Source organism: Suillus subalutaceus (genome assembly GCF_016647625.1).
Source record: "Suillus subalutaceus strain FC151 chromosome Unknown DFJ58scaffold_41, whole genome shotgun sequence".
Taxonomy (NCBI): Eukaryota; Fungi; Basidiomycota; class Agaricomycetes; order Boletales; family Suillaceae; genus Suillus; species Suillus subalutaceus.
The window spans coordinates 153,256-176,185 of record NW_024540290.1 but is presented as its reverse complement, the minus strand read 5'-3'; the positions used below and the strand labels follow the sequence as shown (position 1 = coordinate 176,185).

General features: G+C 48.4%; 9 protein-coding genes across 9 annotated transcripts; 5 read left to right on the top strand and 4 right to left on the bottom strand.

Annotated features, from left to right (window-relative positions):
* Positions 1 to 49: 49 nt before the first annotated feature.
* Positions 50 to 1,103, top strand: DFJ58DRAFT_783479 (integral membrane protein S linking to the trans Golgi network-domain-containing protein). The gene is made up of 4 exons (XM_041389903.1): positions 50 to 146; positions 212 to 326; positions 382 to 586; positions 636 to 1,103. Exons 1-4 carry the CDS (start codon positions 87 to 89, stop codon positions 910 to 912), a joined length of 657 nt encoding a protein of 218 aa, XP_041244856.1. The 5' UTR covers positions 50 to 86; the 3' UTR covers positions 913 to 1,103.
* A 2,537-nt stretch (positions 1,104 to 3,640) lies between these two features.
* Positions 3,641 to 6,633, top strand: DFJ58DRAFT_726940 (P-loop containing nucleoside triphosphate hydrolase protein; the record flags this gene model as incomplete). Its single annotated transcript, XM_041385419.1, has 20 exons — positions 3,641 to 3,709; positions 3,766 to 3,841; positions 3,895 to 3,943; positions 3,994 to 4,015; positions 4,070 to 4,241; positions 4,290 to 4,330; positions 4,385 to 4,440; positions 4,649 to 4,774; positions 4,829 to 4,842; positions 4,889 to 4,934; positions 4,992 to 5,069; positions 5,124 to 5,171; positions 5,229 to 5,414; positions 5,469 to 5,793; positions 5,841 to 5,911; positions 5,965 to 6,016; positions 6,065 to 6,088; positions 6,141 to 6,164; positions 6,218 to 6,241; positions 6,298 to 6,633. 20 exons carry the CDS (start codon positions 3,641 to 3,643, stop codon positions 6,631 to 6,633), a joined length of 1,839 nt encoding a protein of 612 aa, XP_041244855.1.
* Positions 6,634 to 6,901: 268 nt separating this feature from the next.
* On the bottom strand, positions 6,902 to 9,882 carry DFJ58DRAFT_745084 (dynamin protein dnm1; the record flags this gene model as incomplete). Its single annotated transcript, XM_041387367.1, has 10 exons — positions 9,708 to 9,882; positions 9,621 to 9,652; positions 9,523 to 9,563; positions 9,172 to 9,472; positions 9,047 to 9,126; positions 8,528 to 8,996; positions 8,117 to 8,479; positions 7,845 to 8,060; positions 7,288 to 7,779; positions 6,902 to 7,231 (listed from the first exon to the last, which is right to left on the bottom strand). Exons 1-10 carry the CDS (start codon positions 9,763 to 9,765, stop codon positions 6,902 to 6,904), a joined length of 2,382 nt encoding a protein of 793 aa, XP_041244854.1. The 5' UTR covers positions 9,766 to 9,882.
* A 103-nt stretch (positions 9,883 to 9,985) lies between these two features.
* DFJ58DRAFT_783453 (ATP4, subunit B of the stator stalk of mitochondrial F1F0 ATP synthase) lies at positions 9,986 to 11,171 on the bottom strand. Its single transcript, XM_041389902.1, has 6 exons — positions 11,079 to 11,171; positions 10,975 to 11,017; positions 10,709 to 10,919; positions 10,483 to 10,653; positions 10,204 to 10,426; positions 9,986 to 10,140 (listed from the first exon to the last, which is right to left on the bottom strand). The coding sequence occupies exons 1-6, from the start codon at positions 11,116 to 11,118 to the stop codon at positions 10,115 to 10,117; spliced, it is 714 nt and encodes a 237-aa protein (XP_041244853.1). The 5' UTR covers positions 11,119 to 11,171; the 3' UTR covers positions 9,986 to 10,114.
* Positions 11,172 to 12,988: 1,817 nt separating this feature from the next.
* On the bottom strand, positions 12,989 to 14,690 carry DFJ58DRAFT_783436 (mitochondrial carrier domain-containing protein). Its single transcript, XM_041389901.1, is given in 9 exon segments — positions 12,989 to 13,173; positions 13,232 to 13,564; positions 13,583 to 13,585; positions 13,617 to 13,799; positions 13,867 to 14,000; positions 14,051 to 14,172; positions 14,227 to 14,265; positions 14,327 to 14,371; positions 14,426 to 14,690. The coding sequence occupies 9 exon segments, from the start codon at positions 14,430 to 14,432 to the stop codon at positions 13,107 to 13,109; spliced, it is 933 nt and encodes a 310-aa protein (XP_041244852.1). The 5' UTR covers positions 14,433 to 14,690; the 3' UTR covers positions 12,989 to 13,106.
* A 940-nt stretch (positions 14,691 to 15,630) lies between these two features.
* Positions 15,631 to 16,657, top strand: DFJ58DRAFT_913498 (AhpD-like protein; the record flags this gene model as incomplete). Its single annotated transcript, XM_041395330.1, has 4 exons — positions 15,631 to 15,897; positions 15,957 to 16,024; positions 16,077 to 16,195; positions 16,255 to 16,657. 4 exons carry the CDS (start codon positions 15,631 to 15,633, stop codon positions 16,503 to 16,505), a joined length of 705 nt encoding a protein of 234 aa, XP_041244851.1. The 3' UTR covers positions 16,506 to 16,657.
* A 33-nt stretch (positions 16,658 to 16,690) lies between these two features.
* DFJ58DRAFT_783428 (AhpD-like protein) lies at positions 16,691 to 18,099 on the top strand. The gene is made up of 4 exons (XM_041389900.1): positions 16,691 to 17,048; positions 17,100 to 17,167; positions 17,220 to 17,338; positions 17,393 to 18,099. The coding sequence occupies exons 1-4, from the start codon at positions 16,782 to 16,784 to the stop codon at positions 17,641 to 17,643; spliced, it is 705 nt and encodes a 234-aa protein (XP_041244850.1). The 5' UTR covers positions 16,691 to 16,781; the 3' UTR covers positions 17,644 to 18,099.
* Positions 18,100 to 18,384: 285 nt separating this feature from the next.
* Positions 18,385 to 19,091, top strand: DFJ58DRAFT_745079 (uncharacterized protein; the record flags this gene model as incomplete). The annotated part of the gene is made up of 4 exons (XM_041387366.1): positions 18,385 to 18,501; positions 18,550 to 18,617; positions 18,660 to 18,778; positions 18,832 to 19,091. The coding sequence occupies 4 exons, from the start codon at positions 18,385 to 18,387 to the stop codon at positions 19,089 to 19,091; spliced, it is 564 nt and encodes a 187-aa protein (XP_041244849.1).
* Positions 19,092 to 19,135: 44 nt separating this feature from the next.
* DFJ58DRAFT_783424 (uncharacterized protein) lies at positions 19,136 to 22,142 on the bottom strand. The gene is made up of 14 exons (XM_041389899.1): positions 21,991 to 22,142; positions 21,750 to 21,937; positions 21,662 to 21,698; positions 21,461 to 21,601; positions 20,987 to 21,409; positions 20,821 to 20,937; positions 20,408 to 20,770; positions 20,176 to 20,355; positions 19,966 to 20,127; positions 19,783 to 19,903; positions 19,646 to 19,731; positions 19,515 to 19,594; positions 19,333 to 19,457; positions 19,136 to 19,275 (listed from the first exon to the last, which is right to left on the bottom strand). The coding sequence occupies exons 2-14, from the start codon at positions 21,926 to 21,928 to the stop codon at positions 19,250 to 19,252; spliced, it is 2,040 nt and encodes a 679-aa protein (XP_041244848.1). The 5' UTR covers positions 21,929 to 21,937; positions 21,991 to 22,142; the 3' UTR covers positions 19,136 to 19,249.
* Between the last annotated feature and the right edge of the window lie 788 nt (positions 22,143 to 22,930).

The window sequence follows — 22,930 nt, the reverse complement described above, 5'->3', positions numbered from 1 at the left end:
ATTACATAAGCACCCTCGGTCATTTACGGTTTGTAGTTCGACGGAGCCACTGCAGACTTGAAAGCTAATTTAGTACTGTAGTAACGATGGCGGCGTCATCTCGGGCATCGAACGCTAGCTGGGACCCAATCCTCCTTATATCTCAGGTATGTTCTGTTTTGCTCTGTCCTGTTTTGTCCGCATTGGTCTAAACCGTCTGCGTCCACCTCAGATTATTTCAATGCAAACTCTCCATTATCTAACCCTCTCCGTCCTCATCCCCCCATTATTGTCCATCTTTGCGGAGGCCGGCGCACTCATCTTCGAAGGAGGGGCAACAAATGTCGGTGCGTCACATAACCGCCGAGTCATAAACTAGAGTTGAGAGGGAGACCGCACCAGGGATGATCATGGATTGGCGAGAAATGGCTGGCCGTCCAACAGTCCGTGGAATGCAGGGCGAAGATAGGTGGGACGCTTACTATGGCGCCTGGAGCGGCGGTAAACAGCTCGGTTCCGGGTGGGAGGAAGGCAGGTGGGACGGATGGACCGACCCTATGCGAGGTTGGGTAATAGCATTCTCATGGATTATCGCTTCCTTTGCAGAGTATGTGTTGGACAGTCCAGGATGCTTACAACAAACTGACCATACTCAGCATATACTATTTATGTATTCTCATTCGACGACCGCGTTTCATCTTGGATTTCGCGCTAACACTCGCCTTCAGTCACCTCGTACTCACAACTTATTACTCGGCTTCAATACCCACCTCTTTGTTCTTCTGGCTCGTCATTTTCGCATGGTCAGCAATAACAGTAATAATTGCGGAGCAACTCTGTGTGAAGAGAGAGATGGCCGAAGGATTGGTTATTTCTCCTCCAAGGGACGAAGCCGATGAATTGGAGATGGGAGAATTGCTTCGCAGAGATTAAGTGAGTCACCGTGTATCTTGTGGCCCAGCTGCTTGTAGTACTGGTCTTAATTTAACTGAAGCCCCTTTGCATATGCAATACCTGGTGGTGTCCAGTACCGTCTAGATCTTGCCAAGGTTTGAGTGGCGTAGAAGATATCACCAATTTGTTTAATGCTTAGCCATCTGCAGAACTCATTACCGCTTAGGTGAGCTAAACTGGTTTCAATTTGAAATACTTGGCGAGATACCTAATACCTGGAATTGATTGGGAGTTTGAGGTCAGTTAACAGTTGGATTTGTAACTTTGAAATTTACGCCACCGGCGGTTCTCTTGTTTTGAATTTCCCAAGTTTGTGTGGCCCTGTTCATTTCGATCCGGCTGCCGGAATGCAAGGTCCATACATTGGTAAGCAGTGGACTTGAACATGACCCTCCAGAAAGTCTGCTTCTTCATTTCCGCTGGGTGCTCGGTCCACCCGGGAACCTTCGTTATATCGTTGCGCCCACAGCAGTCGGTTGCATTTTTTTACATATCCCAGCATGTTCCGCAGGTGGTCAGTTTCTTGAGTGATAGCCGCGGAAATGGCGCCGCCATCTTTCTTGTTTAAGGTGGGTGGGTAATATGGCTGCCCAGTCCAAGACGTCAGGCTTATTTGCCATTAGCTTTGGAGCTATCAGTGATGTGGTAGCTTTGCGGGCGACGAGCTTCTGGCCTTGCTGAACCTGCATGCATTCGCGTGTCATCACGCAATTGCTTGTAGATATGTTGTAAGTGCAAAATGCGAATTATTTTTGCTTATTTCATTGAGCAGCTGTTCACTTGATAGATCGTACTCACGTAAGGTCTGCTACACATAGCTCTATTGGATAATCCAGAGTATTTAAGCTTTGAGATTCTGGGCCATTGATCTGCAATGCGGCTGCGAATGAGCCAGATGGTTCGAGGAATTGTTCTAATGTACAATGCATACAAGATCCTCCATGCCGACACGTCTTTGTTATTCCTACCGCGCACAACTCAATATCACTGAACCCAGAAGAGCTCCCAATTTATATGTCAACGTGCCTTGGTGCATGGTGGGCATGTTGTGGAGCTCCGACAGGGGCTGGGAACTTATCATATGGTATATTCAGGAATCAGACTCCGGAAAACTGTGTCACTTGTGCGGTGGCGATGGGAATATGACTCCCTCGTTTGAATGGGGTGCGCGGTCTGCGTCCTGCTGAGGCAGCAGGATTACCCCGTTGCATTTATCAAGATCACAAGCTTTAGATTTCAAAACGGAGACGATCTTGTGAAAGATATCTTTTGACCGATTAGTCCAGACAATACTTTCAGAACGATCGGTCAAATCCGTTTGGGGCCTCGACTCGCCAGTCATGGAAAGAAATGCTATGATTCGCTCTTAAACACCGATCGCGAGTGAACGCCGGAGGACCAACTTTAGGGTCGCCTTCGCAACTGAGAAAGACAGCGACACTCAGTTACTCTTTATGACTGTATTCCTGTCCAGCATGCTCCGGTACCTGCGTGTGGTCATTTCCGACAATCCGGCACAGACTTGATGGAGTTCCACCGAGTGCACCCTTTGCCCACAGGTGAGGCCAGCCACCAGTCTGTGGCGGCGGACATATCATTGGACGCTCATGATACCATTCGTGGAAACTTCGCTCCTATCCACCTCTTTTGTGTCCTAGGCTTTGGCCGTCTCGTCGGAATTCAACGTCTTCGAATCTGCTGGCACTTGGAGCCAACTCGGAGCTGCAATTAATTCTGGAGGGCGCAAAGCTGACCATCTGGATTCCATTTCATATTTCCTGCCTTCCACTCAGGGGGTTTCCCTGTGGAACTTGTGAACGAAAGATGATAGGCTTGTCGTTGCTAAGGCCAATACTTCCGTCGAGACCCGTTTGCCCGTGCGATGTATGACTGTTTGAACTCAGAATTGATTGCGAGCAGCATGTGTATTACTTTTCGGCCGAATTTGTCTGGAAGTTTAGCTCGGGTTCAATTACGAAACCGCGAGGAAACACAGAAGTTGTTCGGTTCATATGCTGTCACTCTTTTATGACCAGAGACAGGCAAAAAAAAAGCTTTATGTACGATTGTAAGCACCACAATGAAATTCGCAAGACCTGAGCTTACAAGGAACTTGGAGAAGGAAAGCTAATGGTATGTTTCCACGCGAATAGCATGGGACAAGTACTAGTACCTGAGTATCGTCAGGCCGTAATAAGCGAAGGTCTGTGATTGCTCCGCCACGAATCGCAGGACCTATGGCAAACACCGCAACTTTAGTTATCCCAGCTGAGGTTAAGTGAAAGTACCGCCTCGAAAGTATACCTGCAGATGAATATTTGAACCTTGATGGACTTGAGGCGGATAGACGTAACGTGCACAGATTTGAACTGACGTTTCATTGAAGTTGTAATGGGGATGCGCTAAACTGAATCGTTTACCGTGACTTACTAGCGAAGTTTATGCTAGTTTATGTGTGCTTATCTTATGTGGCGCCACGGTCCTTTTTGGTTGTCCGCTGCCCTAATACCTTTCAGATCGCACGGCGCCAGAACAATACTTATTATTTATCATACTCGCTTTCAATCGGGCAAGTCTACCGAGATATTAATCCCGTCATCCTTGTCCGCCACCCTGTACACGAGGCGCCAATAAGATACCTTTAAAAGGCCGTCCGTAGCGGGAAGAAGTGCGCCTCCCCCTACTTTCTCTAATACCCTCATCCTCGATGGATGCACTCAAGAGTATGCTATCCCCACTGGGGGTCGGCAGTGCTAACGCAATACAAGACACCCTTGTACGCTGTGTTCGTTCAGGAGCAATAAATGTACTAACGCAAAATGTTCGCGACAGAAACTTGTTGTCATCGGTGGGACTGTCGAAACGGCCAGAAGAGCCTCAGCAGGAGCATGGCATACTTTCCTTGACTGTATGGAACGCTCCAGTTTACGGAATGCCAGTATCTAATGTTGACATCTGCAGCCTTCTTCTTGACGGCACACTTCAGCCAGGAAGACTATCCGTACGACTGGTAAATTTCATCTATCAAAATCGTGAACAAGTTCTTACCTCTGTTTGTAGGCTCATGCACTGGCTTTCGAAGGTGGGTAGCAATTTGAACATGACCAACTATGAATGACATTGATGCTGAGAATAGCAACCCGCGTGGGGACGCAGCCGCGAATTTGAAATTACCACCAGGACCGTTGGCCGTAATGGTCTTACGCAGTCAACGACGGGCGACTTAGAGGAGGAAGATGAAGATGAAGACGAGGATGCTCTCGTACACGGACGTCGCAAACGCAAGGTCGCGTTCATGCCCAGTATAGGTAAGTTATTGCCGCATATGGGTTCCACGTGATTGAATGTTTTGCCAGATACAACTCACACCATTTATTACCGTGGCCATTGGCTTCGGGTATGCTTTTACTATTCGGTAATGTCCTCGGAATGCTAACACACTTTTTGATAGATAACCAGGACCAAGCGCTATCCGGACTACGGTCATGGTTCGGCTCTGAAAATTAGGTCAGTTCTTCTTTTTATTAGTGTTCCGTCAACGTGCTTATCAGCCTGCAGTGTGATCGCTCGCAACAATGACATTTTGAAAAAAACTCGTTCTTGAGGCGAAGCGTGAGTATGAGAAGGATGCCGAACATCGCGTCCATATTTTTATGGCCGATACGTGAGTCTAGGCCTGTCATTAAGGTACAAACATATCTCATTCCATTCCAAGGACTTATGGCTGTTGGCGTTGGAATGGAGCTCGTCAGAAGCGCCCTATGAGTTCTATCGTGTTGCAACCAGGCGTCAAAGATATGCTCTTGGCTGATTGCAAAGATTTCCTGTGTTCTGAAGATTGGTGAGTGAGCTCCCAGAATTTAGTTGTTATCAGAATATCAATTACTTTTTCCAGGTATGCTGAGAGAGGTGCGTGAGATGGTGTAACGTTGAAATTAGACCTGATGACATACAGGTATACCGTTCCGCCGTGGATATCTGTTACACGGTGTTCCTGGAAGGTTCGTATGATTAATGTGCTCACGATATCACCGATACTCACGCACCATTGGTCATAGTGGCAAGACTTCATTGATACATTCGTTGGCGGGTGAATTAGGTCTGGATATCTACGTTGTCAGCTTGTCGTCAAAGGGGTAAGAGTCGCCCGACCCACTAAGTAATCAACTATTAACGCTTGCCGAATTCAGGATGAGTGATAATACACTGACAACATTGATGGGTCATGTACCATCCAGGTACGGTTCTCCGTCATCTACGGTCATTTCCCGGTATTCATATTATTCTCATAACAGATGTATTTTGCTTCTTGAAGATCTGGATGCCGCGTTCACGCGCTCCGTCAGTCGTGATGCATCGTCAACTGGTGCTCCCACAACATCTAACACCAATAGCACTACCACTGAGACTAACGATGGATCAACATTAAGCTTGAGTGGACTTTTGAACAGCCTCGATGGGGTCGCCGCTGCGGAAGGCCGGTGTGTCGCTATGACTCCCCTCTGAAACCTTGCCACTGATACGCCTTATCACAGACTCCTTTTTGCCACGACTAACCATATTGAGCGCCTTGATCCAGCTCTTAGTCGCCCAGGCCGCATGGATGTCTGGGTGAATTTCACACATGCGACAAAATGGCAAGCCGAGGGCATTTTCAAGTGTTTCTTCCCCTCCAAGCCCGCTGGTGCTTCAGCCGCATCTCCATCTGAAGAGTTGTCCAAGGACGTTGACACTTCGCAGAAAAATCTCCCCTTGCCAAAGCGCAAGGCGCCCAGTCACACTATTCCTGTGCTTGATGAGACTGAAATTTCTGAGCTTGCTAAGCGTTTCGCAGATAGTATCCCCGAGAATGAGCTAAGCGTAAGTTTTCGGAACCGATGGTGTATTCGCCGCTGACGCAATTTCAGGTTGCCGCACTTCAAGGTTACTTGTTAAAGAATAAGGTTCGCCCACGCGAATGCGTCGATGAAGTTGCGCAGTGGCACGTATACATACCTTGAGAAGCGCATCATGAACTGAATTACTTTACAGGGTCATTGAGGAGCGGGAGACCCGGGAGAAGCTCAAGAAGGAGAAGGCGGAAGTACGTATGGTACAATATTTGCGTGACTTATGCTGAATTTATCTCAAGCGCGAGGCGAAGGAGAAGAAAGAGGTAAGTTTCTGTGATTCGCTTAGTTCTGTTGCAATATCTGATCATGGGATAGACCGAGGAGAAGGAACGCAAGGAGGTATCGTGCTTAGTCCCGTTCCATTGGATGATGTCACTCACAAAGCTATTCAGAAGGAAGAGAAGGTTGCCAAAGAGGTAATGTCTTATCAAACTCGATTATACGCGTCCTGATGGTGAGACAAATTTTAAAGCAAGAAGAAAAGGATGTCAAAGAGAAGACCGAAAGGAAAGAGCGTGCGAAAACCAAAAAGGCTCACCGCGCCGAGGCCGCCTTGAAGTTGGAAGGTGCTTCCAGCAGCACCACATCTCTGACTACGACCGAACCAGTCGTTGTCCTGAGCACCAGTGAATCGTCAAGCTCTGAATCGGACAGCAGTAACGGCGGTATTGAGGCAGACACTGAGGAAAGCATTACCTCAGAGGAGGAGCCTGACAAGGCCGCCGATAGTACGGGGTCTGGTGATTCCGGTGTCAAAGATAGCAACCACTCTAAGGAGAAATGGGTCGCTGTGAAGGCTGACTCATGAGTTGAATGATTGTTGACACATTGCCTTCTTGTTAGAATCCGGACGGGGGGCTCGTCATTACCGCGCACTGCTACTTTGCATCTTGGTCCATTTTGCGACGATCGCTTCGAGGCTTGTTGGTACGGTTTAGATCTCACAGTATTTACGCAATCTGATATCCGAGTGCACATGTGCTACACGCTAGTCTTGCTATGCGGATAGTATTTCGGTAAATCCGAAGGAGTCTAAGGTCATGGATGGTTGGAATAGTCAGGAAAGGTAAAGCCGCCTATATGGGCTTCAAATTGACTTCTGAAAGTGTTTTGAAGGCTTCTTTGTATGCATCCAACAACGCTTTTACCCTCGTCCGCTCCGCAACCAATGCCTCATCCTCGTTCAGCAAATCCGCAAAAAGCTCAGGCTTGTATAGAGATGCGACCAATCGGTTCTGCACTTGCTGCGAGGTGTAGTTGACCAAGAAGTGCATGATCGCCTTTGGTATCAAATCCTGTATGCTCTGGCGGACAATCGAGAAGTATGATGCAATCAGAGATCTTATCAGTGACGTCTCCATCTCCTCTCGCAGAGTGATTTGGGAGCCAGGTTCAGAAGACGATATCTAAAACCGTGTCATCAATCCTCATACAAGGAATATCTGTACTAGCAAACACTTACGGCTTCGATATGTTTCCCCAGGCTCTTCATATCAAATGCGGCGTTATTGCCATCAAGTGTCCGCTTGCCGGCCATAAGACCGGTCGGGCCTGTGGTCTCCGCATTTGAAATGTCCCTGCCTGTGGGTACCGGCGCTGGACCAGCATGTGATCTATCCACGGTTGATCCCGCAATTGGCCCTGGACCGTTCTGCCCGAAGAAATAGTTGAGGAACGTCTCTCTTGCAGAATGTGGGGAAGTTCCTGGTGCTCCTGGTTGCGTTGCTTGGGAATGCGCGGAGGAATGACGGGGACCCTGAGCAGGATGCGGCTTGGACGATGATGCTTTCGTAGTTGGCGCTGAGCCTGCAATTCGTGTGCGGTCATGCAGTGTGGAGGACACGGAGCGCCCGTCACGAGAAAGGACTCCATTTGCTCCCACAGGCTCCTCGGCCGACGACTCATCCTCGTCTTCTAGTGTGGGTACGCCATTTATCGGCTCACTGCTTTGGGGCTAACGGAAAAAGAAGCGCATATTGAGACCATCAGAATGAGACAAGATCAGAAATTGGTGCGTACGCGTGACGGTTGCGCAGGTTTGGGAGCGGGAGAAGTCGCAGCTTGTGCGGCGGCCGCGGAGCCCGATATGAATGCAGGGTGGTTGGTGTTGATGTATGCAGCTTGTATCTCGATCAGGCTCTGCGCATATTCTGACGTGGGTCCGAGTCGTTCTCTCAAGAGTTCTGACACACATTCAATTAGTTGGGCGTGAAGGCGGGGGAATCGCTCCAATTCCTATTGTGGTGGAGTTTGAATAGGTAAACTGAGGTAAGATAATAATAATGACTCACTACACTTGTGCAATTGTGGCAGATTTTGACAAGCTCTTCGTATACCAACTCTACACATCTCAGACTGGGCGACTCCAATAACTTAATCTGTGGCTTTACTAGCAGATCGAAAGCAGACTCCGGGACAAACAAGCTTGGCCGAGGGCCAGTCGAATTCCGAATCGCAGTTCGGATGTCCTGGTTATCAAGATTCGAGGTCGAATCAATACAAGCGAGTGCGTGCCCAAAGACGTCGTTGAAGATGTAATATATGCGCGCTCCGCCTGAGAGCTCTTTGGTCGAAATGTCGACCTTGGTACCTTCTATCGATGCAACGAAATCATGTGCGAATTTATTCATGAGCCGTAAGATCAGTCCGCCTTGCTGTGTGACACTGAGTTCATGGTCCACGTATCTCGATAAATGACCTACCTGATTCTTGTCCCCGTAGATGGCAGCGTCACCAAAAGAATTCAGTTCCTGCTGTGCTTGTCCCATGAGCGTGTTGAGGCGAGCTTTCATGTCCGGCAGCTTATCGCGTATATGATTCATCAGCACCTGGTTCAGCGTTCTAGAAAGATACTTCGTGCCATTCTTGTGCGCAATGTTCCGGTATGCAGCATGATTGCAAAAGAACTCGGCCTCTGAATCTAGAGCGTCGGGCAAACTCTTCTCTGAGTTGATGTCCTGCTGACTCCGATTCACAACCCCAATGAAGCCTAGCTTTAGCGGATAGACGCGTCCTGTAAGGATATCGAGCGCGTTGGTACCTGCGTCCATCAAGTCCAGCTTTGTCAGCACCCCGATCGTTCGACGTCCTTGCGGATCGACGGAGCGAGCCAGCTTTAATGCATCGGAGTTGGCAAGGTCGACATTAGCAGCGGAAACAGCCAATATAACGCTAAATACAATAAGAAAGCTGCATCACAACAGCGAGAACTAATGGCCAACCTATTGGATTTCGAGATATAATCGACAACGAGGCTGCGTATCTGCCTCTCAATATCACTCGGTTGGTCTCCGACTGGAATCTACGAAGGTCAGGAGTACCTATAAGAAATTGGCATCGAACATACCTTAGTCAAGCCAGGCAAGTCTACCAGAGTGAGGTCCAGGACATCAGGGCTGTATATTTTCAGCGAAATGGGCAATTTGCTAATGCCCTTATTCTGTCCAGCGACTCGGAACGTCTCCTGCTCTATCTCTTTCCGTATTTCATTGTAATCCGTGAACCGCTTGTCGATATGCAAAAATTGACCCCATTCCGTATATGTAGGGGCTGCTGGATCGGGTGAAGGGGTGTGAATAAGTTGGAGGACAAGTGGACGGCGGGTGACAATGCCCTGCCCACGCGGAAGGAAGTCGCGACCAACGATGCTAATAAAGGTATAATGAACAATATTTCAGATGCGATAATTACCACTAACTTTTCAAGTACACTTGATTTGCCCGCAGACTGACTGCCGACCTGTCAAAGAACTTCTGAGCAATGCTTTCGGTAATACAACCATCAACGTGCACGCACCACGACTAGCTGTGGCATGTCCAGTTCACCGCCTGCCCCTCAACCAAGTCAACGCAAACCCTAATCGCATAACCCTTGGGAACTCACCGAGGTTGCTGAATGTATCTTGCAACCGGTTGACGAGCTTAATGAGGTCTGAATCCATGACGGCTGTATGCTCCCTACGTTCAAGGTCGTGAAATGAAAGAAAAAGCTGGCGAGCACTGGCACAAAGAATTATACTTGTACGTGCCGAAACGCGTGAGGCCCTTGAGGCGCGTCGTCGCGGCCGTTTCCTGTTTGGCCACGTTTGGCTTTGTGGTACTTATTGGAAATGTCAGCCATTGCCATTGCATTGGTGACACTCAAGCTGAACTTTTTCAAAGTTCCATATGAAATGGCCGCACAAATGAATTTGTACTCGTAGGATGATAGAAGTTAGTTGTATAGAAAAACTACGCTACTCTATCATGAATTACCTGGCCATAATCAACTATTGATCACCCGGTATGCATCTAGATTGCTTTGCTTTTCACGAGCTCTGCATAAAGAAAATAACACTCAGAACTGAAGGATGAACGGACAAAGACAGATCGGTACTCACGCTCAACCTCTGCGACTGCACTAATCAAGATGTCCTTTTGCACCTTCTCGTCCTGAAGGTCGGCCATAACCTTGGCAATCACGCTCTTAGCGAGCTCAAGCTGTTCGCTTTCTTTCTGTTGCTGCTCATACCGAACCCAGCTATCGAGAACAGCTTTCACCTCAGAAGCAAGAGCGACCTTCTGTTGCTGGACGAATGCATCTGCCTCCAGCTGAGCGGTCTCCTACTCACAGAAGAATTACTAAGTAGTTATCGAACCAACAGGTGACTGTCGCTTACCTTCGAGAGAGCAAAGAGACCCTGAGTCAATGAAACGACATCCTTCATTTGCTCGACGGAGTTGATACGGTCCTTCACTGTCTGAGTGTGTTCCGTTCGCGAGCTTTCCAAAACGTTCTTAATGCGTTCAATGTGACCATTTGCCCAGTCACGGTATGGTTCCCGAACAAGCTACGCGAAAACAAGCATATGGTAATTGTTGAAAGCGCAATTACGACGAACGTACCTTGGCGATGTAGGCAAGCAGGATAAAAGTGCCGGCAGCAACAACGGTCTCCTCGTTCACAACATAGAGCTCCTGGGAGATAGCAGTTGCAATAAGACCGGTACCGAGGATTGCAGAACCAGTCTTGGTGATTAGACTCGGCGAGGAAGGGAGGGTATTTAGAATTTCTGCTGCACGCTGCTCAGGTGGGGGATTTGAGCTCATTGTGCGCCTGCATGGGTATCGTTAAATAAACATATTTCTTTAGAGACCGACGTCGAACGTACGCGTTGACAGCCCGGGCAAAGCTAGGGAGGGCGCGTGGCCGAGCTGCGGAAATTGACCAGGACTTCAGTATAAAATAGCATGGCGGAATATCCTGAAAACTGACCAGAAGCCTTGAGCGCATTGACCGCGATCCTGGACGCCATTTGTGGTACAGATTGAACTACAGAGTCGGGTTCTGAAGTCTGGATGAAGAGGATGGGAGACCGTGAGAAATAAAATATTCCGACTTGACACGATACCTTCATGCTTGAGGCCGCACTTTCAGTTACTAGTAGCCGCCTCTACGGCGAACTACATGGCTATGCTCGGCGTAGCAAATTGTTCTCGCATGAAAGTAATGCAACGGGCCTATTTTGTTACTGTCCAGCATTGCACAGTGAAGACTATCGGATATCAACTGGGGTCTGGACCACAGCACAAAGCAAAGTGATCGAGAGGCTGGTTAATCATCTCAAGCACTGCAGCGTACTGTTCATAGATGGGCTCCATGGGAAAAGATGTTGGTGTGGTGAATGACGGATCCGCATATCACGCAGCATATAAGGTTGGATTGTATCTCCTCCGATTTGATGATCGAGTGGTACTTATCTACTTGAACTCTGCGACCCCGATAATTAGGTGACCCGTGGTTCACATCGTACATCGTCCAGGAGGTTGAGACCAGCACTCACTGTACTATCTGATCCGTGCTTGTGTTCATATGCTCACGTATCTGGTTTCTGGAAACAGATGTCCTGATCTTATTATCTTAATGGTGTGGCGAGTGGCATACCCTGCCACGTGAATTCAAACTGGCATGTTATATCTGGATTTGATCCGTCTTCCTTCTCTTTGAAAAGGGGTCGGACTGCTAGCAGATAGCGCTGAATGTGAGTGCACCGTGGTGTTTACTAGAAATTGTGGAGTATAAAGTTGGATATTGACTGATAATTCTCAGAAATCTGGTTGGATAGGCCCTAGTGTTCGACATGTCGCTTCTACGAGCTGTCATCTTTTTCGTCTCCGATGGCTAACCGAAAATGCTTGCCTTGCTCTGTCCCCCACTATCCCCCCTTGTACCGAAACCATTTCCGAAGATCATATTTGCAAATGAGTTGTTCCATATCAGAGAAACGTGTTGTGCTCTAATTGAGATGGCCTTTCTGCATTTTATAGGCTTTGCATTCCATTTCAATGTACCGTCCGACATGGAAGATTCATCGTTTGGCTTTAGAAGCATATGTGGAGCTAGCTTCTGGTTTGGCGTATCAAGGATTGTTGGCCGATTGGCACGCATTGATGGATTCTTTGTGCCCATACTTGACGGAGCGCCTTTCGAAAATAGTGTGTTAACAAGCACTGCTCACTGCAATCGACGCTTTTCCTTCCGACAGAATGCTAATAATGTCGTCTTCCGAGAAGCATGGATTAGACAAATATGCTTGGCCAACCTCCTTTCTGAGAAGCATGTTGACCGGCACCATGGCGTGTAAGTTAGAGTTCAAGAATGTATTGTCATCGACACCATGCCCCCTGTCTTGTGCGACATCGTGGGGTACATTTCATTAAAAAAACACATAAAACCTTGCTGCTAAGTTCATCAGTCTTTTGTGTCCGCGGGGGCTAATCTAACTGCAACCATACGGTGTTCCGTCAATTTCTCACCACAGCATGTCCCTGTAGCTTTCGCCGCTAGCACGGGCGCGTACCCGTATAACTCAGTGGGAAGGGTCACTTTTCCAGAACACCTCCATGGGTTGTCTTTATGTAAACAAATAGAGACTTGCTGGAATGATTTCTCCTGCGGTTGTCATATTGAAGCTTCCGACAAACTGATAAAGGTGGCAGTCGGACTTTTGTACAAAAATATGACCTGATATGCAAGGCAGACCAGGGGTGAGAATTCGCCGCCACCGTGTACACAACTACTTGTCGGCACACTTCTGGGTGCTCGGGATAGTTTGAACGCTACAATTGAGGAAGCTACCGGTACCATGGATGCGGTCAACAGCGCAGCCATGTCACAATCTGCAATTCCACCCACACAGCAAGATCGATTAGAAATCTGCCAAATGTACATTAACGCGCATTTACGGTATCATTGCTACGGTATTGACTGTGCAGTTTGCTCGACAGACGGTTCATAGTGCTGTCATGGCGAGAGTATGCCTACAACAGTTTCGTATACTGCAAATGTAGCCATGTTGACTGGAATCGCCCTGGGATAAGAACAATCACAAATAAGAATTTGTACGCAACACACTCAGACCAACTTACCGCAGCATAGTCGGGCTCAGTCCGCGAAGGAAGCCTCCAGCCCCACCTGTGCGATATGAATGCTGGATCGTTGATATGGTTGTGCGATATGGGTTATCGCCTGTAGTCACTTCCGGCCGCATTATGCTTCGAGCTCCTGGGGTCTCGGTACTCTGCATGCGCGTCTTCACAACGTCCATCGGAAATGTTGGAAGCCAACCAACGACACCTGCCACCCCTCCACTGATAAACAGCATCCAAAGGGGTATGGATCTTTGGCTTGAGTCTGACAGTGAGGTGGAACCATTAAGCCCAGGAGAAAGAGAAGTGAGGTATCGACTTGAGGCCTCATACTTCCCGGTGGACGTCAAACCATGGTAAATGGGCTGTGAGAGCGCTTACCCCCAAAAAGTATGCACCATATCCTAAATCACGAAAGGCTGTAGCGGTGAGACCACGAAACAATCCCTTGAGACCGTGTTCCCGATGAATAGTGTATATAAGTTTGCTGGCTGAGACGCTTCCTAGTCCGCTCTCTAACATGTTTTGCTGCCTGATCTTAATCAGTTCGATCGGCGTAGCAAAAATTCTAATCATCACGTCCGTTTGGTTAGTTGCCTGCAAATTACTCCTGCAATGGTAGGTAGAGCGCTTACGACATGGCAACGCCACAACAGCTGCCAGCAATTGCAACTTCGGTGAGCGAGGGAATAGAACCATCCACCATTTGCGCCTTAAGGAAAAACTTGTAGGAGGCGAATACGAGACCGTTCATAAACGCGCATGTTGCCTTTATTTGTCAGGTAAGCTAGGGCCATAGCATTTGTGTGAAAACAAAACCAGAGGTGAAGCAATGCCCTTATACAAGCCACTGAAACGCTCCTCTCTAATGATGGTCGCGAATGCATGCGATACTGAATGGTATCTTGAGGATAGATCAGGATTTTGTAGGCGGACTTTGACTGTTTCACAGTCAGGTAATGTCATGGCGCTACGGAACCCACGACCAAACATACCTGTGTCAAATGGATGAGCAATAAGAAGGCCGACGATGCCTGGAAAGCTCAAGCTATCAACACCGATGGCCATTCAAATTGTTGATTGCAAATTTTCTACCTGCTGTTGTGCCTGCTATGAAGTCAGTCGTGGGGTCATGGTCTACTGTTGCAAACGTGAGCAGGCCTCGTAACGATATTAATATGGGGCTCACAGCACCTGGCATCTTGATTAATGCGTTTGTTCAACAACAGTGTTGCAAGACTTTAAAGCTTCCTGAGGCTATCGTGGCAGTGTTCTGCCGGTCGCCGAAGGTTCGCAATCGGTGAACGTCTCATATCCAGAGGTGAACGTGAACAGCTATACCAGGTACATTGAGGTACCGGGAGTGCAACGGAAAGTATCATATAATCACATCTGATTGGCTAAGGCCTGCCTAAGCGAGAACTTATCATATGAGTTTTCACCTCAGGCAGCATCTCTCGGTACCTATAAGGGTCTATCAGACCCGGTTTCTACGTGATAGGAAATTAGTTTGAGACCCACGCATCTGATAAATCTTCTCTATGGAGAGGGTCGGAAAAGATTTAGGAATGTTAAGGATTAGGCCTGCTGAGGGTTAGGAACATGAATCCTGCGGTTTTAAAATTAGGACTCGGAGCACTGCCTTGTCGAACACCATCCCAACTTAGGAGCGCACGCAAATTACACACATCAGAACGATATGGCTCAGTCCACTTCCAATTCTTCCAGCATTGCTGAAGTCTCACCGATGGACGCTCCTTGGGTCGTTGGCTCTTACGATGCGACCAAGGATGACTTGAAAGCTAGGGGTGGGGAGGTACATCATTTTCCTGACTGTCAGACTCACTCTGTCTTTAGCTTGTGTGCATTATTTTGGCCTCCGCCCCATTAATACTTTTCGTTTGGTGGCGAATCCTAACAATTTTGGTCTGTCTGTCTAGAATCTCTATCACCTTTTTACCTCTTGCGGCATGACAGCACTTTTTCCCTGGAATTTATGCCAGCCGGCGAGCCTGTTGTCCAGTGTGAGCCCTCTATGTCGTTTGTGTATTCAACTTATTCAACTAACACCTGATGCCACTTCGTTGCCTGAATGGATTCAAATGCATTATGTTTGCAAGATTTTAGCTTCCAACAGTGGGTGAGAAATCGCGGGTGCCCGACAGTGTAAAATTGGCTCGAGTCAATGTGAGGATCCTAGAAAAATGGTAGACTGGTGACCAGCCCCTCTATGAGGCAAGCCACCTCTATCGATGGCTTGCCTCATGAGTCATAGAGGGGCTGGTCACCAGTCTAGAAAAATGGGGTCAGGGGCTAGGCGCGTAGGCGCAGTTACGATTCTATAATTAGAGCGTACACAAGTCCTAGCCTTCAATTGGTTGATTTGATTCCCTACCAGAATGGCTGACATCGCGACTCCCAAGTTTCTCAGCGAACTACAGTCTTTGTATCCTGCACCAGTAAAATATGTCGATGGTGACTGGTTCCTTGCTGCCAGTATAGCATTCAGTTCGAGCAACTGTCCTGAAGGCATCCCATACATACTCCGTTATGCTCTCGACGATCTCGACAAGCTCCCTGACACCTCGGATGAAGACCGCAGGTTGCTTGTGCGGAAGATAAGGGATGGGATCTTTAAGTCTGGCTTGATCTCTGGTTATCTCAAAGTTAATGCCACATCGAGTCGTTGACGTTGGTGATCTTACAAATTGCTCACTATCTCTAGGTCTACGATGCTCTTGTGTCGCTATATGAAGTCACACCCGAAGAGCTGCGAGACACCGAGCCTCTGCGGTCAGTGTGCAAGTTATCGTGATTCCTCTCTTCCTCATAAATTGTATGATAGCGATTCTACTCGATCGAAAGAGGAAGTTGCAGCTGCTGGTCAGGCATATTTTGATTCAACATACGGTGATACAGCAGCGAAAGTTCAGCCAATGCTTCGATCCATATACCCAGATCTCGGTATGTCCCCATAGACATACTTCTGCCAGTGATCAGCTCCTGAATTTGGATACCCGCAGAACACTTTACAACAAAACTTGGGTACGGATATGTGTACGCTTTTATGGGAGTGACTTCAGCCAAGGAGACGTCATTCGCCATGATTTCTGCCCTGATCCCGAATGACACGCCTCGTCAGGTTGAATGGCACTTGACTGGCGCTGTCCGTAATGGCGCAACAGTTGAAGAGGTAAGAGGTGTACGAGAGATCGCACTGAAAATCGCGATCAAGGCGGGCGTCCCCTTAAAAAATGAGGTTCCCGACATTTGACACAATCTACTACGTAAAGGTGTATGCATATGTATAAATGAATCAATGATCCTTTGGAAAGTTGTAAACGCTGTTGTATCCAAGCCAGTGGCAGTATGTTACAAGTCCTTTACCCGCCAAACCGTGACTTTGAAATGAATGGTTGCGAATGCGAGACCTCTGTACAAACAATGCTACCGTACCCCATGACCTCCTCGGTTTGGCCCCGCCTCCGTTTCGGCCCGTTCAGTATGAACTGTTTGCCGTAAATCCATTACTTGACTAATCGCTACAAGGATGGCTGATATCGCGACTCCTGAGTTTCTCAAGGAACTACAGTCTTTGTATCCTGCAACTGCAAAATATGTCGATGGTGACTGGTTCCTAGCTGCCGGTGTAGCATTCAGCTCGAGCAACTGTCCCGAAGCAGTCCCACGCGTACTTCGCTATGCTCTCGACGATCTCGACAAGCTCTCTGTCACGTCGTATGAAGATCGCAAGTTGCTCGTGCGGAAGATGAGGGATGGAATCTTTAAGTCTGGCATGCTCTCTGGTTGTCCAAAAGTTCATGAGTCATACTCGTTACATAGGCGATCTACTTAACCACATCTGCAGGCTATCAACGCTCTTGTTTCGCTCTATGAAGCCACCCCAGAAGACCTTCGAGACACCGAGCCTTTACGGTGCGTGCGCGAGTCATCAAAATCTCTCTCTTTCTCACTCGATGTATCACAGTGACTCTACTAGATCGAACGAGGAAGACGCTGCAGTTGGCCAGGCATATTTTAATTCGACGTTTGGTGATCCGGCAACAAAAATCCAGTCCGTGCTTAGATCCATATACCCAGACCTCGGTATGCTTTCATAAACATTCTTTTTCCTCAGCTCCTTAAATCGATCATCGCCAGAACACTTCACGATGTCAATTGGATGCGGGTATGTGGACTCCTTCACGGAAGTGATCTCGATCAAGGAGACGACATTCGCCACTATCTCGGCCATGATTGCGAATGCCACGCTTAGTCGGCTTGAATGGCACCTAACTCGTGCTGTTGACCATGGCGCAACAGTTGAGGAGGTAAGAGCTGTACGAGAGATCGCACTGAGAATCGCAATCAAGGCGGGCGTCCCCTTGAAAATTGAAGTTCCAAACATTTGATCTATTCGATTACACATACAACCGACTAACGTCCGGGTGGTATCCAGGTGTACTCTATGTGTACATGGAATCAATTAGCCTTTGGAAGGTCGCATATACGACATGGCCGCGATTCGTTGGTGTATCAAACAGAGTATTAGTCTCTGATGGTCATTTGCGGTCTCGCTGGGTGCGGCAGGTGCAGTGCAATCAAGCTGAGGCTTTACCGCATGGCTCGGAGTTTGTAGAATATTACCTGGAACAGACCTTACAGGGTGAAAAGGATACCGGAGGGTGATATGAGGTATATGATGCCGCAAAAGTCTGTAGCTGGTGCCACGAGGGAAACGCTGATTATTTCTAGATGCTCAAGCAAGCTGATGTTTACAGCGGATACTAGGGTATTTGTGATTTGGCCGACTTAGTAGACAGGGGCGTATCCTGATCAACCGGATAAATTACGCTCAGTCCGACCCTGCCAGTAACTCAGTAACACTCGAAGCAGACGCAGCCATGATTCAGTCGGAACGCGCTGGCTTCCTTCTATTGGGTCTGCATATGACTATAAGACCCGCTCACAGGCGGTAGCAGAAATTCTTCATTCGCCACGAGTATGACTGATATTGCGACTCCTGAGCTTCTCAACGAATTACAGCCTTTGTATCCTGCACCAGCAAAATATGTCGACAGTGATGTACCTAGCTGCTGCTGTAGCATTCAGCTCGAGCAACCACCCCGAAGCCGTCCCATGTGTACTCCGCCATGTTCTTGACGATCTTGGGAAACTCCCTGACACCTCAGATGAAGAATCGTAGATTGCTCGTGCGGAAGATGAGGGAGAGTATCTTTAAATCTGGCTTGCTCTCAGGTTATCCCAAAGTTAATATGCTATACTCGTTGACGTTAATGATCTCACAATTTCTGTAGGTTATCCACGCTCTTATTTCGCTATATGAAGCTACCCCCGAAGAGCTTCGAGACACCGAGCTTCTGCGGTCAGTGTGCGAGTTATCCTGAGACTTCTCTTCCTGCGACAGCGACCCCACTCGATCGAAAGAGGAAGCTGCTGCTGGTGGTCAGGCATATTTTGATTTGCAATATGGTGATACCGCAGCGGAAATTCAGCCCATGCTTAAATCCATATACCCAGACCTAGGTATGTTCCCAAAGAGAAATGCTCCTGAATTAGCTCCCGAATTCGATCACCAGAACACTTCACGATGACACTTGGGTACGGGTATGTGTACGCCTTCTTGGAAGTGATCTCATCCAAGGAGACGTCATTCACCATTATTTCTGCCCTGATCGCGAACGACACGCTCAGTCAGGTTGAATGGAAGCTCACTGGTGCTGTTCGAAATGGCGCAACGATCGAGGAGGTCAGAGGCGTACGAGAAATCGCACTGAAAATTGCGATGAAGGCGGGCATCTTGAACATGGAGTTCCCAACATTTGACAGGATCGACTAAATAAACGTGTAAATGGAATCAATTATTCTTTGCAAGATTGCACACGCTAGTTGGACATGGGGTTGTTCTCACAGATGGTGCCACAACTTGATTCATCATTTGATACATGTGGTTGTTCAGAATTTATAAGACAGATCATATTCGCTAGCGCCCACTCCTTATTCTTGGAGTTCGACGTAATTTTCTGCAGGGCACGGTCAGCTCGTCTTCTCGATGCATACAACGAGTAAGAACATCATACCGGGGAACATTCCGAGATCGCCATGTGGATTCTTGCCTTGCCACCACCCTTCACCAACCGCCTCAATTTCAACAATCCTGTCACCTACAAGGAATGATATTTCGTTGTCTTCGGCAGCTTCATAGCTGAAAAGAAAAGGAAAAGGGGTTAGTCCGTAAAGTTAATCTAAGAAACAGACCTACTCGTAAAGAGCCACTGCTACAATGCCCTCGTCGGCAACAGAGACCTCAGGTTCAGGTTCAAGAGCGGGCGGCGTTGCCGGCTATTTTTGCATGAGAACCAACGCATATCGTTCAACACTAGATTTACTCACAGCTGGAGGCGGTGGTGGTGGCGGCGGAGGTGGAGGTGGAGGTGGAGCCTCTTCTTCAGATTGCTCCACAATTTCCACATAATTTGCTATGATGCAGTCGGTATAGACCCGGTGAATTGTACAAAAGAAACACTTACCTGGGAACAACCCGCTCTTCTCACCTCTTTGGCTAACGCCACTCCACCAACCTTCGTCAATCTGTTCGATTTGCTCAATAAGTTCACCTTCCTGCAAGTTCATTTCATTATCTTCCGTAGCCTAGTATGGAAAATGGGTTTTGTCAGATTTTCTGAAGAACAAAGAAAAATTCAATTATTAACCTCATAATCATACAACACCACAGCACAGACACCCTCGCCCGCAGGAGCGGACTCTGGCTCTAGCCCTAGCTCTGATTCTGGCTCTGGTTCCACACTCAGCGCCTGCATCTGGGCTACAGGTGGCGGAGGAGGAGGTGGCGGTGGTGGCGGCGGCGGCGGCGGCTGTAGATAGAATAAGTACTGAGTCACTTGCCATCATCTTATACTCACTGCTTCCTCTTCTTCCAATTCAATAGGCGCAGGCGCAAATGCTGGTGGCGGTGGTGGTGGTGGCGGCGGCGGTGGCGGAGGAGCCTCCTCTTCTACTTCCGGTTCTGGTTCTGGCTCAGGAGGCGGAGGCGGCACAAATCGTGGACGTGTTGAAATAGGGGGAGCGGGTGGGGGCTGCTGCTGCTACAAAGTGTTAAGCGTGAGTTTTCTCACCAATATCAACAAGTCTCACAGGAACTTCATATTCTGCCTGAGACTCAGGCTCTGCAGCACTTGCTAATGCAACCCCAGTCGCACCGATAACTGCACCACCTACAGCTGCAGCAGCAACTTTGCCGCCAAATCTTCCTGGTGTCGGACTGCTGCGTGAACCTGTAGACGCGGGGCTTTGCCACGAAGCCTGTTTACTTCGTTGCTCTTCTTCCTCTGCTTGTTTCTTCGCTTGAAGTTGGCGTTCGCTCCAGGTGAGTTTCTTTGATCCGCCAGCAGCGGATGCTCGGGGTGGAGGAGCTTGCTGCTGCTGCTGCTGCTCAAATTGTGCAAACGGATTTTTCAGCCTGCCTGGTGTGAGTTTGACCGGTGTCCACGCGGTACCCTGAGATATACATCACAAGAGAACATGGTTGTAAATAACGACACACTTACTACTGGGGCAATACGATCTTCTTCTGCAGGTTTAACAGGAACATTGGAGGAAAGGACGGCAGGCGGGGTAGTGGGGGCTGTGGGAGTATAGCGTGCAGCGGTTGTGCCAGCATAAGACTGCAAATCCATGGTTAAACATAATTTGATAAGAAAATCCCAGGCTTACAGAAAAAGCAGGCCTTGGAGCGCTGGGTATGGCCGGCGGACGTGACGCAGCAGGCGGAGGTGGTGGAGGCAGCGATGCAGAAGGCGCCTCTTCTTCCCAAGCATCAGCGGGGGCTTTCCCTGTACCAGCAGGTCGTACAGAAGCAGCGCCACCAACAACAGGGCGCGGCGCAGTGGGTATCGCAGGCTTAGAGAATGTCAATGTCGTAACAGGTTTCGGTGCTGAAGGCACGGATGATGAAATGTTCCTCGGTGGCGGCTGGGCGCTGCGCATGGCAGTGATGTCGGGGCGCCCGACAGGCGTGTAACTGCTACCTACTGGGGCGATCGGTTCGAACTTGCGCGCCTGCTCGTTGTGTGCTGAGTATTTTGCCCCAGATGCAGCTTCAACACGCTTCATTATGAGCGCAGGCGCGACATCGGACTGCGGGAACAGTAAGATTATAGATATACGATTATTCAATGCGGTACGAACCTCGTTGCGAGCACTGATCACAACATGAGAACCGCGGAGAAATTTCGCAACAGCAGTGGAGTGAGTGTGGAATAGACCTTTCTTGGCTACGGGCACGCCATCTCCACACCAGTTGATCTGTACGAACTTGGCCAGTTTACTCTGAAGGAGACGAGATCGACTCATCAGAATTATGCTGAGGTAGACGTAATGAAAGCATACATTAGGATCTATGACACGCGCGAATGCGTACTGCATCCTGCACATAAATCAGAAAGAGGGATTGAGTAAAGAGACGATGTGCCCATACCGTCCGTCTGAGAATTCTTCTTCTAGTTCCTGAAGCCCACCGTTCCCAGTGGCCTGCACTTTGAGGTCATTTCCACCCTTGTCGTATGTGTATATTACCCAATCTATGTTTCTGCCAGCAACGACGTTTTGGTATGCCTCACTGATCTCTTTGCTAGATAAGTTGACCTGCAAGGACATTGGAGCTGACTGAACAAAGGAGGGATGAGCATCGCCTAGCACACCGACGCGAAAGGTCTCACCACTATACTGATCAACGCAGCTCTCCGACCGTGAAGGTTTGAAGGTTTGAAGGACCAGTCTGTGATGAAGGGACGTTTCAGGTTTCTGAGGCTGTCCCGATTCAGCTCACTGGCAGTGACCCGCAGTTAATTTCTTGGCACGTGACAGAGACGCGTCTATATGGTACCAGTCGTCCGAAAGATATTTGAACTTTATCAAGCTACAAACTACCATTTAACAGCGTATATACCTTATGTACATCTAATTATGATGTCGTGGCGGTTTTATTGACGTCGGCATTATCCTAGACTACTAGACCACAATTCCATTCTCATTGATCAAAGTCACATCTGAAATGTTATGGCTATTATATACCGTTACTAGATGTTCAATTGCGTTAGGCGGTTGTTTCTCCCCTATATCCTTCATTTCCGAGTTCTTTGAGTCCGGGACTCATCATCACAAGCTTCAATTAATGCTACATGCATCATCTCCTCAAACGACTTCTCCCGCTCTTTCTGGAGCGCATTGTTTTCCGAAATGGCGAGCTTTCCATTTACTCAAGTCAAGAACTGTTACAGCATGGAGTGCATCAATTTTGGCTTGCTCCAGCTTTCTGATCAGACATTTTTGAATCAGAAGTCGCCAATGCGCGGCATATATCACGCGCACTCAAATATTATTGAGCAAGCATACAAGACGAGTCTGACGTCGATGCCACCCGCAGAACTTCGCCGTGACAGGGAGCGAGTCTGAAGGAATAATCATCGGAATTGGCAACCAAAGCTGCTCAAGTCGTGTTATAAGTTATAACCAACTCTGTCAGGCGTTCTATACTGATACCGTCCCTTCCGCCGTCCAATAGCCATCCAAGTAGATCAAACGCACGAGTCATCGTGAAATTCCGATGAAAGCAAGCGGACCTGAGACAGTAGGTAGTACTAGATGTAAAAATAAAGA